Source organism: Oncorhynchus keta, chromosome 19 (genome assembly GCF_023373465.1).
Source record: "Oncorhynchus keta strain PuntledgeMale-10-30-2019 chromosome 19, Oket_V2, whole genome shotgun sequence".
NCBI lineage: Eukaryota > Metazoa > Chordata > Actinopteri > Salmoniformes > Salmonidae > Oncorhynchus > Oncorhynchus keta.
The window spans coordinates 59,734,268-59,746,254 of NC_068439.1; the positions used below are offsets into that span (position 1 = coordinate 59,734,268).

The 11,987-nt window shown below is 40.8% G+C and overlaps 1 protein-coding gene across 1 annotated transcript; it reads right to left on the bottom strand.

Moving 5' to 3' along the window:
- Positions 1-225: 225 nt before the first annotated feature.
- On the bottom strand, positions 226-11,783 carry knl1 (kinetochore scaffold 1). The gene is made up of 25 exons (XM_035794092.2): positions 11,692-11,783; positions 11,314-11,345; positions 11,022-11,058; positions 10,860-10,919; positions 10,698-10,780; positions 10,547-10,599; positions 10,197-10,253; positions 10,029-10,081; positions 6,131-9,769; positions 5,924-6,032; positions 5,720-5,787; positions 5,532-5,630; positions 5,266-5,381; positions 5,012-5,102; positions 4,779-4,895; positions 4,088-4,175; positions 3,824-3,889; positions 3,682-3,721; positions 3,418-3,522; positions 3,222-3,322; positions 3,004-3,066; positions 2,795-2,904; positions 2,546-2,667; positions 2,257-2,382; positions 226-2,135 (listed from the first exon to the last, which is right to left on the bottom strand). The coding sequence occupies exons 2-25, from the start codon at positions 11,343-11,345 to the stop codon at positions 2,039-2,041; spliced, it is 5,532 nt and encodes a 1,843-aa protein (XP_035649985.1). The 5' UTR covers positions 11,692-11,783; the 3' UTR covers positions 226-2,038.
- Between the last annotated feature and the right edge of the window lie 204 nt (positions 11,784-11,987).

Below are 11,987 nucleotides of genomic sequence, written 5' to 3' on the forward strand. Positions count from 1 at the left end.
CAGACGACGCTGAGCCAATTGTACACCACCCTATGGGACTCCTGTTCATGGCCAGTTGTGATACATCCTGGGATCGAACCCAGGTCTGTAGTGACACCTCTACCACTGCGATGCAGTGCCGTAGACCGCTGCACCACTCAGGATCCCTTAAAACTAAGATCACTACGGTAGGCTAAACAGCCATACTAACGGCACTGTGAGGGAAATTTAGGAAGAGAGGAGGGGAACAGGACAGATTTATTTTTTATTTTTAACAATATTACAACACATTACAAATCAGAGGAGACAATGAGATGAGGCCACTATAGACTATTGAGATGCAGCCATAAGAGCATACCAGTAATTTCACTGAGGGGGTTCGATTAATCCCACCCAGGCACACCAGTGTAGGCGTGTTTTCTATTGGCTGAAAGTTGATTGCATTTTTTGAGACGTGCCCCTTTCAAAGCCCACACCAAAATCGGCTCAAAAACAAGTGAGGTAATAAAGCAATGTGTAGTAATTACTAGGATTCTGTTTTCTCATGCAAAAGAGATTGCTTTTGATAAAAATGCTATATCTGCCTTCCCAATGAAAACTAGTTAGAACATTCTAATATTTATTTTATGGAAAGGATATGCATGTTTCTAGATGATGCACTATCCTGCCTTGTTGACAAAATGACTGAGCAGCGCAGATTACGGTTTGATTTGAGAAAGGCGTGCCTCCCTCCCTGCTTTTGCCCAATTACTTAACGGGTCTATGCCCAGTGCTGCACGGATCAGCATAATCAAATCGGCCCAATGTAAAAATCCCGTTGACTTTCCATACTATGGAAATTATAAATAGTACCAGTCAAAAGTTTGGATACACCTATTCATTCAAGGGTTTTTCTTTATACTATCTATTTTCTACATTGTACAATAAAAACAAAGACATCAAACCTATGAAATAACACATATGGAATCATGTAACCAAAAAAGTGTTAACATTTTATAGTCTTCAAAGTAGCCACCCTTTGCCTTGATGACAGGAGAGTGATGAGTGCTGCATCAGATGACCTGGCCTCCACAACCACCCGACCTCAACCCAATTGAGATGGTTTGGGATGAGTTGGACGGCAGAGTGAAGGAAAAGCAGCCAACAAGTGCTCAGCATATGTGGGAAGGCCTTCAAGACTATTGGAAAAGCATTCCAGGTGAAGCTGATTGAATGCCAGTGTGCAAAGCTGTCAAATGGTGGCTACTTTGAATAATCTGAAATATATTTCAATTTGTTTAACACTTTGTTTTGATTACTACATGATTCCATGTGTTATTTCATAGTTTTGATGTCTTCAATATTATTCTACATTGTAGAAAATAGTAAAAATAAAAACCCACGAAAGAGTAGATGTCCAAACTTTTGACTGGTACTGTATATATTTGTATGACGGCCAGATATGATCTGAAACCCCCATTTGTTCAGAGAGAGAACTGAAGAGCCAGGTTAACAATTTTATGTTAAACCAGTGATTGTTATCATACAGAGAAAACATGGGTAAAAGTTGCAGTTACATTTTAATAATGATTCAGACAATTAACAAAGACTAAATGTTATTGTACTACTCAAGCTTTTTTCAGTTATTGTAATTCTTGCCATAGTTTTGCTAGAGGAAATACATCAAAGATGTTTGAAATGGCCAACTATTACTATTGATCCCTTATGAACAAAAATTATACAAATGATCAAAACTTATGGTAGAAAACATGTAAAAAATAAAATTAAAAAAACAATGTGGCATTGAACATTTATAAATGGAATTGAAACATATACACATTTTCAATCACTACATCAGGGCTGCCCAACTCTCATCCTGGAGATCTACTGTCCTGTAGGTTCAGTCCAACCCTAATTTAGCACATCTGATTCAGCTAGTCAAGGTCTTGTTGAGCAGCTACTTAGTAGAATCAGGTGTGTTAAATTAGGGTTGGACTGAAAAACTACAGGACAGTAGATCCCTAGGAAGGGGGTTGGGCAGCCCTGCACTACATAGAACACCCATTGACTGGAACTGGTCTCAGCACAGCAGACTTTCATGGATCCTCTTGACAATCTTGGTCAAGTAGTTCTTGGCTGGTGTGACTGATGATACAATGTCTTCCACCTGGTCTTTTCTGTATATATATATAAAAAAAAAAGTATTATAGTGTTAGTTGTTAAAGGTGCAATGTTGCAACAATGTACCAGTAAAACTAGAAACAAAACGTGTGTGAGAAGACAAATATGAAGTCTTACGTTGCATTTCCAATGTGATTTTGGAAGTTTTGCACATGAAAGAGACCGAAGGGGTAGGCGGAGGTGACGGCTACTGTCATCTCAAACTTGCTAAACGACTTGAGACTGGAGAATAGGATTCGAACTCTGAAATAAAGGAGGACAAAACAATAATGAGTTTTGCATTCAGAAATCTGTTGAATGGAACTACATCTACAAAATTCCCTAGAAAGGACAGTCCCATTTAAGTCAACATTCTCTGGTGGTCTGACTAGTCTAGGAGTTGAATTTCTATGGTGTGTGATCTTACTGTGTGTCCACACAGCTGATGTCCAGGATGTCCAGCCTCAGAGCGCCCCACTTTTTCATCAGGTGGATCTCTTCTCCCAGGAGGCGACAGCGGCTTACCACCAGACCCACATCATGCAGCAGCTGGAGAGCGAGAATCAGATATTATACAGCCAAAACGGAACCTCTGTGGACATGCAATGCAATACAAACCCCTTTTCTGGACTTCACGTCATGTGGATCATCCCTTTTAACCAAGCCTCACACTTACCATGGGAATGTATCGACTGGTGGGGTACTTCTTGAACCAAGTGGTTTCACTGCCTATGTACTGGCATAGCAGATTGTGTACAAGCCGAGAGTAGCACTGTGACTTTTCATCTGTAAGAAAGAAAAGGTGAGTTTGCAAGGCAATAGTCCTGTGTGTGGCGAGAACCAAGAAAATATTCTATATTAGTGTCCGAGCTTAATTTCTCCCACCATCCATTTGGCGTTGAAATGTGATGTCCATGATGTTACGCTCAGTCTGTTCACAGACTTCTCCTAAATAAAAGAGCAAAGCATTAGAAAAACATTGACATTTGTCTTAAAGCAACCCTTTGGAAAAAAAACTGCAGAGCAAAACTACTATAAACATACTAGCACTTTTGGTGCAAGGAAAGTTATACCATGAAGGAATATATAGCACTACATCATACCGTTAGGTTTCTCAAACTGCACCTCCAACAGCAAGGACTCGTAGAGAAAGCTGTAGACTGTCTTCATGTCATCTTTCTGCACAAACTTCCATTCATTCACTCTGAAACCAAAAGAGGCCAAAAGTGTAATTCAAAGTTGAATGGAATAGTAGGTGTATAAGCAGGAGGAAAAATGTCCGGAAAATGAGACACGGACCTATCCAGCATGGCAATATGTTTCTCAAGTTCCAGAGTTTCCTTTCGTAGTCTGTCCACTTTGTCCACAGAGTTTGTCTTCTGTAGTTTCAATTCACACATTTGCCTGTGGAGAAAAACAAATGGTTTCCATTTCTCGGCACATCCAGTGGAAGGCAGTAAAGTAATACAAATTAAAGTCTCAATAGAGACCGTAGCTCTGGCGACAACAAAGAAAAATAAAATGTATTTGCACTAAATTATGATTCAAGCCATGTAGACTTACCTTTCACTTTTAACAATTGCTTTATTGACCTTCTCCAACCCTGATAAAACATAATTCAACATTAACATGTCAAATACCAAGCATACCATTAATTAATAATGAAACATTTCATTAAAAAAAAGATTGTGGCATCATACGTTACCTTGCTGCCTTGCTTTCAAGGTTGGCTCACAGTCCTCTACCCCTGTGCCCTCCACAGCTGCAAGTTCTGTGGCAGACAGAAGAAAGAATAAGCATGACAAAACCTCAAATTCAAAATCAATTACTACCACTAATACCTCAATTATCTTAACAGGATGACAAGCATGCATTGTGCAATGCAATGATATTAAGTCCATTGGTTCAAATTGAATTACAGTAGAGAATATGAAAGGCTCAAAAGGAGATGAACTCAAATCCAATATACCATCTTCCAAGTCATGTAGACATTCATCAAGGTCTTTCAGACACTGATCGGTCTTCTCAATATTTCCTCTCAAGTTATGTTGTGCCTCCTGTGAAGATGTAATGGGACATCAATGAAACAGTTCATTTTTTTTTACCCCCAATTTTGTGGTATCCGATTGTTAGTAGTTACTATCTTGTCTCATCGCTACAACTCCCGTAGGGGCTCGGGAGACGAAGGTCGAAAGTCATGCATCCTCCGATACACAACCCAACCAGGCCACACTGCTTCTTAACAGTGTGCATCCAACCCAGAAGCCAGCCGCACCAATTTGTCGGAGGAAACACCGTGCACCTGGCGACCTTGGTTTGCGTGCACTGCGCCCGGCCCGCCACAGGAGTCGCTGGTGCGCGTTGAGACAAGGATATCCCTACCGTCCAAGCCCTCCCTAACCCGGACAATGCTAGGCCAATTGTGCGTCACCCACGGACCTCCCGGATCGCGACAGAGCCTGGGCGCAAACCCAGAGTCTCTGGTGGCACAACTGACTCTGCAGTGCAGCGCCCTTAACCACTGCGCCACCCGAGAGGCCAATGAAACAGTTTATTAGCAGAGTTTTACACACACACAAATGTGGAAAGCGTAAGTATTTTTCAGTCAAAGGTTACGAGCAACAAAGTGAAGGGATTTTTGTTCTCATCAGGGGTCTTACCCGAGTTGTGCGCACAAGGTCAGAGTACAAAACTGCTTTCATTTCATGAGATCGCACTTTGCTTCTCTTTCGGAAGAATGTCCTCCTCTCTTTCAACTTTGAACCAACAAGCAGCAACTGGGGAAAATAAGCCACAACATCAAGAGGGGTGGCCCAAATGGATCAAACTGACTAGTAATAGCAAGAGGGAAATTAATAAATAACCAATGAAAATTAAAGACAAAGTTAAATACCTCTTCATCTGAAAAGCCCTTCACCGCCTCCCAAAGTGTTCCATTAACACTTTGCAGAAGACTGTCTTGGTCTCTCAGACGTGCTTTCAACCTGAAATCAGAAAGTACACTAAAAGGATGAACATACATGGCTTGTTATTTACTAAGCAGGTTACAGATTTGAGCAGTAAAAAAAAAAAAAAATGTTTAGCATTTTATTTACCGTAAAATTAAGTTATGTAAAGCGTCACAATGACATGCATAATTAAACATACCCCTCCACCATTTCTGTGAGTATCTGGCAGTCTGTCTCATACACCCTCTGTTTGGGACGGTTGATATGTTTCTCGATTAACAAGTCCTCTGTTTTGCGATCGAGATCCGACACAATCTAAGGAGATGAAAATCTGTATTTAGCACCTATGTTTATTGTGAGCGTCAGTCAGTAAGTATTATTCCTTGTAATAATTCCTCAAAAGTTACTAGTATTTTTTTTGTGCGTGTCAAAATTCAATTCTAAAGACAAAGGTTTAAGATTTACTCTCGCAGGCAGAATACTTTGTCGAGGTTTATGGATGACAAAGTCGATGCTGAAGAGTTTCAGGAACTCAGCCACTGTAATGCTGCCATCTTGGAGTTTCTGAAATTAAATGTGGAAGAGCAATGAAAACACAGTATATCAGAAGTGGTAACAGGAATAGTCAATATAAAAGGGAGTTGTTGACATACCTTCCGTACATCAGATGTGTAGTCCCCGGTGTTGTCAAGCAGGGACTCGAATTGGCTTTGTCTGTAAGCTGCAAAATGGCATCAAGTTAGTATTGCCTACCTAACCAAGACAATGCACTTTAAAAGGGACCAAGACAGACAAGGCGATGATGAATGTTTGAATGAGACAGACGAAATGAGCAGTAAAAGCGCCTCAAAACTCACTTGACGACTCAAATGTGCCCTCACATCGGAGGTTGGAGTTGCTGCTGGAGCCATCAGCTGCAGCTCCTGTACAGTTACTGTCCCACTGAACTACCTGTGTGTGGGGGATCTGTCAAGATAAAATGTGAAAAAATTAAAAGTATTAACTCTTATTGAATACATTTAACAAAATAAATGTGAACTGATTAAATGAAAAACAGTATTTACCATTTCTCTGATGTTTTCTGTTGATGGCTTATTCCTCTTTACCTCATCCATGGAGTCATCATGGCCCTCTTCTGGTAGGGGCCTCTTCTGACATTGGGTAACAGTTAGGACCAGCTCTTTAAAGACCTCATGCTCCACAACATCCTTGACCACCTTGCCTAAGAAAAGATTTCCTTTATCGTCGACCCTCTGGGGTGACTTGGTGTCCACAGTTTCTGATAAGTCCTCTTCACTGCTAATGTCTGGAAGCACTTCATCATCAATGTTCTCCATCGAGGTGTTGCTCCTCAGTTCATGAGTGCCACCCAAGCTATTCTTCTTCAGAAGTTTCCCAAAATCTGTCACGTTATTGGACTGGTTTGATTCAGAGGGTTTGGCTATTTGTGGGAGTTTGGGCAGGAAACCACCAAATGACAGTCGTGATGCAAGGCATTTACTTTTCAAGTTTAAAGGAGCAGTCATATTAGGTTTGTCATTGTGAATAATATGGTCTTCCAAGTTGACACTTGTTGGTCTCTCAGTCATTAATCCCATGGTTTTAGACCCATAGTCTACAGTTGAGAAGGATTCCGTCTCTACATTGTGTTGGTCAGAGGTCCTCATCAGGTGAGATAAAGGTGCAGTGCAGCTACCCATCACTTCAGTGGATTCATTTATCATGCGGCTCATATGATTAAGTTTCAACTGCAGATCTGCCAAACTCATTCGCCTGGTCTTTGCCTTCTTCAAAGGTATATTATCTTCTGTTGAGACTGAAGAGGCAATGGGAGAGCTTTCTGGATTGTTAGGAATAAAGGAGCAGTCTTCATCTTTCAGATCAGGATCATTTCGGTCTGCCAATCCCTTTAGGTCAAAGTGTTCTGTAAGGTTAGTGCCGATTTCTCTAGGGTGACCCTCCGGTAGACACAAGGAAATTGCATTTGTGGTGGATGAAGGGCCCTTCACATTGGTAGGTGCATGTTGTTCAATTTGTGTTGTGACAGCCTTGGTCATCTCCATTTCATGATCCTCAGAAAACATTTCAGTTTCATCTCTGGCCATTTTCTTCTCCCCCAGGTTAGAGGGTACAGGTACAGGATTATTTCTGCAACGTGTCGCTTCTGCTACTCGTTTCACTTCCATATCATTTGCCTGACTAATTGACACATTCCCTAATGGTGGATTTGTTTCAGGGGAAAACATCATGTTAATAACTTTGGATTCAATTGCAACAGTCTGGCTCCTTGTCAGTTCCATTTCAGAGTCAGAAGATGTAGGTGCCTTTTTACTGCAGAGGCTTTCAACACCTAACTGAAACGTAATCTCACCATGTGCACTCTGCTCTGCCGAGGGAACCATCTGCAGGGTCTTACTCACACTGGATAAATGTTGCCTTCCCATGAAAGGGTCACGATTCCCCATCTTGATGTTTTCAGACTCAATTACAGCGGTCTGACTTCTCGTCATATCCATGTCATCTGAATCTGATGCCCAAAGTTGATCAGGTTTGTGACCCACTTCCACGAAATGATTGCCCTTTGCTCCAGTGAAATGTGTCTTTGAGATTGTGGACATCCTAGCTAAGGTCTCACCCCCATGGGCAGAATGTGACACATTTGTTAATATCTGTGCAGTGAGAGCTTGAGTCATCTCCATACAATTGTTGTCCTCCCCAATAAGAGTTTTATTTGAATCCAAAAAGCTGACAAATCTTCCTCTCCCACCTTGGAGTGAAGGAGTTACACCATAAAAACCTCTGGTGTCAATAATCCCAGTTTTGCTCCTTGTGATTTCCATGTCATCTGTACTAAGCTCTGCTCTAATCAGGCTCTTCTCAAATGTTTCCTTTTGGTGTTTTGATATGGGGAACAATCTGCCAGTGGTCTCATCTGTCACGTTCAGACCATTTCTGTGATCTATAGACACAGTGAGAGATTTGGTCATGTCCATACCACAGTCATCCTCTGACATATGATTGGGTCTGTTGGAAGCTGACATGAATGATATACTTTTCCTTGTGTTTTGCATGCGATTGACCACATTGAGGCTTTTGGTGTCGATGGCAACAGTTTGACTTCTAGTTATTTCCATGTCATCAGGATCCGATATGGCTACAGAAAAACTTTTAACCTGATCCAGCGCCCTCTTCACACTGTTAGCATTGTCTGAGAAATTGCCATATTCCATAGATGGTGGCACATAGGATAGACCCAGGTCAAACTTGGTCTTCGGTTTGCTAAGAGAAGGCTTTTCCATCACACAATATTTGGAATCAATTACAGCAGTTAGGCTTTTTGTGATTTCCATGTCATCAGGATCAGAGGATGCAGGCTCCAATACTTTATTACTTCTCTGTCCTGAAGTCATCTCCATGTTAGTACTCAGATCAGAGTGAAAGGACATCTCTGTTGTGGGGAACAAGCTCTGTAGTGGCTTATTAATTGCTATATGGCTGTTTGACACAATATTTCCAGTGAGGGCTTCAGTCAGATCCATACCATTGCCATCTTCTGAAAAAAACACACCTCTGTGAGAGGCTGGCATAAAAGACAAACTTTTCCTTGTATTCCCTAGTAAGGGAATTTCCGTTAGGGCTACACTTTTGGAATCAATAGCAACTGTTTGACATCTTGTCATCTCCATGTCATCTGAGTATGGATAAGAGGTCTGTTGATTTTGCTGAACGGAGGAGGTTCTGCTTTCTGGGGGAATCATCCAGGGTGATGATTCACCTTTCTTGGTCGGAGCACACACATTCTCCTGGAGAGGTACATTGAGAGCTGAAGTTATTTCCATGCCATGGGCATCACCTGAGAAGATCTGGGATTTATTGGGATCTGATGTGAAGACCACACTTTTCCTTTCAATTTTCTGAGAGGGATTTGGCCCAAACATCCAAATGGCTTTGGAGTCAATGGCAACAGTTTGGCTCCTGGTCAACTCCATTTCATCTGGATCAGTAGAGACAGTTACCTGACTGAAAGTGCTTCCCCTAAGCCGTTGCTCTTCAGAGCTTACAGTTTGCACACACTGAAAAACTCCTTTGCCATCTATCAGAGTCGTATGGCTTTTTGTCAGATCCATATGATCTTGTTCAGTTTGCATCATAGATGTATTCATGAACTGAGGCCCTTGCCTTTGAGGGATAATTGAGCCCACCGTACAGTCTCCCCCCGTTGCTGACAAAGCTGGGAGCTGATTCTCTTTATCAACTCCTGACCTGCGGGCATTGAGCGCAGCAAGGAAACGTCTGTTGTTCGTTTTTTCTGGAGGGGATGCAGCTCTGTGGAATGCCACAGTAGTTGAGGATTTGGGAGCTATTGGATTACACATGGGGCCACTTGACTTCGTTATACTGGCAAGGAAATGTTCAAACTCTGGATCTATACCTCTGGCTAAGGAGGAAGGGTTTTTAAAGGGGGCATAATTCTCTGTTGAGTCCTGAAAACACCCAGTTTTACCTTTCTCCATTGAAAAAGTAAAATCCATGCTTCCACAGGTAGGTGTAGTCACATTCATTTCATTTGGCAGAACAACTGATTCTGAATCATTGGCGATGAGTATTGTGTGACTGTGAGTCATATCCATAAATGCTGTGTCCTCTCCTGTGAACATCATTGTTTTCTCCCCATAATCATCCTGGTTGAACATTACATTTTCCTATTAGGAGAAACAATGACTTTAGTGTCTCATGAATAGCTAAGTACACAGCAACAACAATTAACACAGGTAAGAAGCGCACTGGCATGGTCAATGAAAGAATTGTCAATGTACCTTGGTTTTTGGCAATAGTTAAAATACTATTCATATTATATTTTATTGTTATGAATTTCTATGTACCTATATAAACATGGGAAGAATGTCTCTATGCCAATTGAAAGTCTAATTTAAAGAGTCACATTTCTCAGTGATAGCTTACCTTATTTCTTTGTTGTGAAACATGGAGGGGAGCATTCAACAAGGTTTCCATGCCTACATTTACAAATGAAGGTGCATAACAGTTAAAGGCATGGTGGTCACTGAGTGATTTATACAGTACCTACTGAGAATGCAAAAAATCTACTTAATAACTAGATTTTAGGCATACCCGTGATTGGTTGAGAACCTTCAATGGAACCCGTATGAATGCTTATGTTTTCTGCCGCTGTTAAATCAAATTGCATTTCAGTTGTAAATACGTTACATGAAAAAGCATGGACATTTTTTGAAAGGTTGGATAAATTGAAAGTAAAACAAACCCAACTGCCCAAGTTAATATTGTCACATTTTCACTGTTTAGCAATTGCAAAACCAGTCACGTAAAACAATTCAGCCAATGTGAAACAAACATTTGCATGAGCCTCCTCACTTAAATACACAGTATTGTGAAGCATCATATGCTGCTCTACATTGAGAAGAAAACAAGAAATGTCTCAAGCATACAGTAGGCTTACTTACTAGTTGTGAGGTTTGTTAGAGGACTCCGGACAGGGGAGCCATTCTTCACATCTCTGATAATGAAAAGGTAATAACATTGTTTTATAAGAGTTTCTTATTTTCGTGGCATTGTAGTTTAAATTCCAAATGTGGCACAGCGAAAAAGTTTTACTTTGAAAACAGTAGAACATCATTGGAAGTGGCAAAACTGACTCTTCTGGAGATCCTCTTCTCTACTGGCTTGACCACCTCCACCTTTTGAAGACAATAATGCATTGAGTAAAATGACAGAGACATTCACAATTTCCCCAAATGCTATCTATTTAGTCTTTACCCGACTCTCCTCTAGCTCTGGGCCAGTGAATTTGATAGATGTCCGTGGAACTTTCAGGATCTAATTAGATGTGGATACAATATTCATTCAGAGACGTGCTGTTAAAATGGTTGACAAAACATTCTCAAACTAAATAGTGTTATGAGCAACTGTTGTACTAACCGAAGAAATACGCCGTTTGGAGGATCCAACATGATCACTGTTGCAATTTAGAAAACAAACCCAAGCAGTTAACGTACCTAGTAATATTAACGCTATACTTGAAATACGAGACACGTAACAATAATTACATTTGTCCTATTTCATACATGTAAAAGTGTGTATTATTAAACGTGTGAATTAGAATATAATTCTACATTTTGCATATCCCACCCCCCCGAGACCCCTTCGGAGAGTGAAGTCATGGCCAGAGATAGGGAACTACAATTGGGCTATCAACAAACATATCACTCACTCCGTCCTTGATGCAGCATCAGGCGGCTCCATCTTCGCCGACAGTTATGAAATAAATACATTGACATAAACACATTAACTGGCTAGCTAGCAATCGTCGTTCACATTGATAACTGAGTGCTCGATGTGTGAAAAAAAATACACAAATCTACTTAACTAGCCACGTTTGCTAATACACTGAATGACAATTATTAAAATACTTAGCTAGCGAACTAGCTGGTTAGCTAGCTAACGTTAGCAAGAAGCGTTAACGTTAGATGTGTCACAAGTCAAGCGCTAATGTTAGCTAGTTAACTTAGCCATCTAGTCTACTTGAACACATTACTGTTAAAACATTGCAAAGATAATACGTTGTTAATTTGCCACAAAACTACTGTACCGTGTAGCTACTAGTTGTTCAAGTACAATTTTAAGATGCCAGCTATTAAGCGTCAAAGCTGTTGTTGGTTTTGAATTTAACCGCCCTCTCTTGAGCATGCGCAGTCAGATAACCTTCTTATTTACGGTATCTGGGTTGTGTGGAAATAAACGTTATACTGCCACCCCTGGACGTCAATAAATATTACGCAACTTTTACATCGAACGCTGGAAATAAGTATAAACGTGTAAACACCCTGGACTCCACTTGTTATTTTAGCCCTACTTACTCCAAAACAACTCATATCGGCAGGGCCA

Coding starts and splice junctions, on each gene's coding strand:
- knl1 (XM_035794092.2), bottom strand. CDS start 11,345: ATGGAGCCGCCTGATGCTGCATCAAGGACGGA. Junction 5,631..5,719: donor ACACATCTGATGTACGGAAG/GTATGTCAACAA, acceptor ATTTAATTTCAG/AAACTCCAAGATGGCAGCAT. Junction 4,176..4,778: donor ACCTTGTGCGCACAACTCGG/GTAAGACCCCTG, acceptor ACATCTTCACAG/GAGGCACAACATAACTTGAG.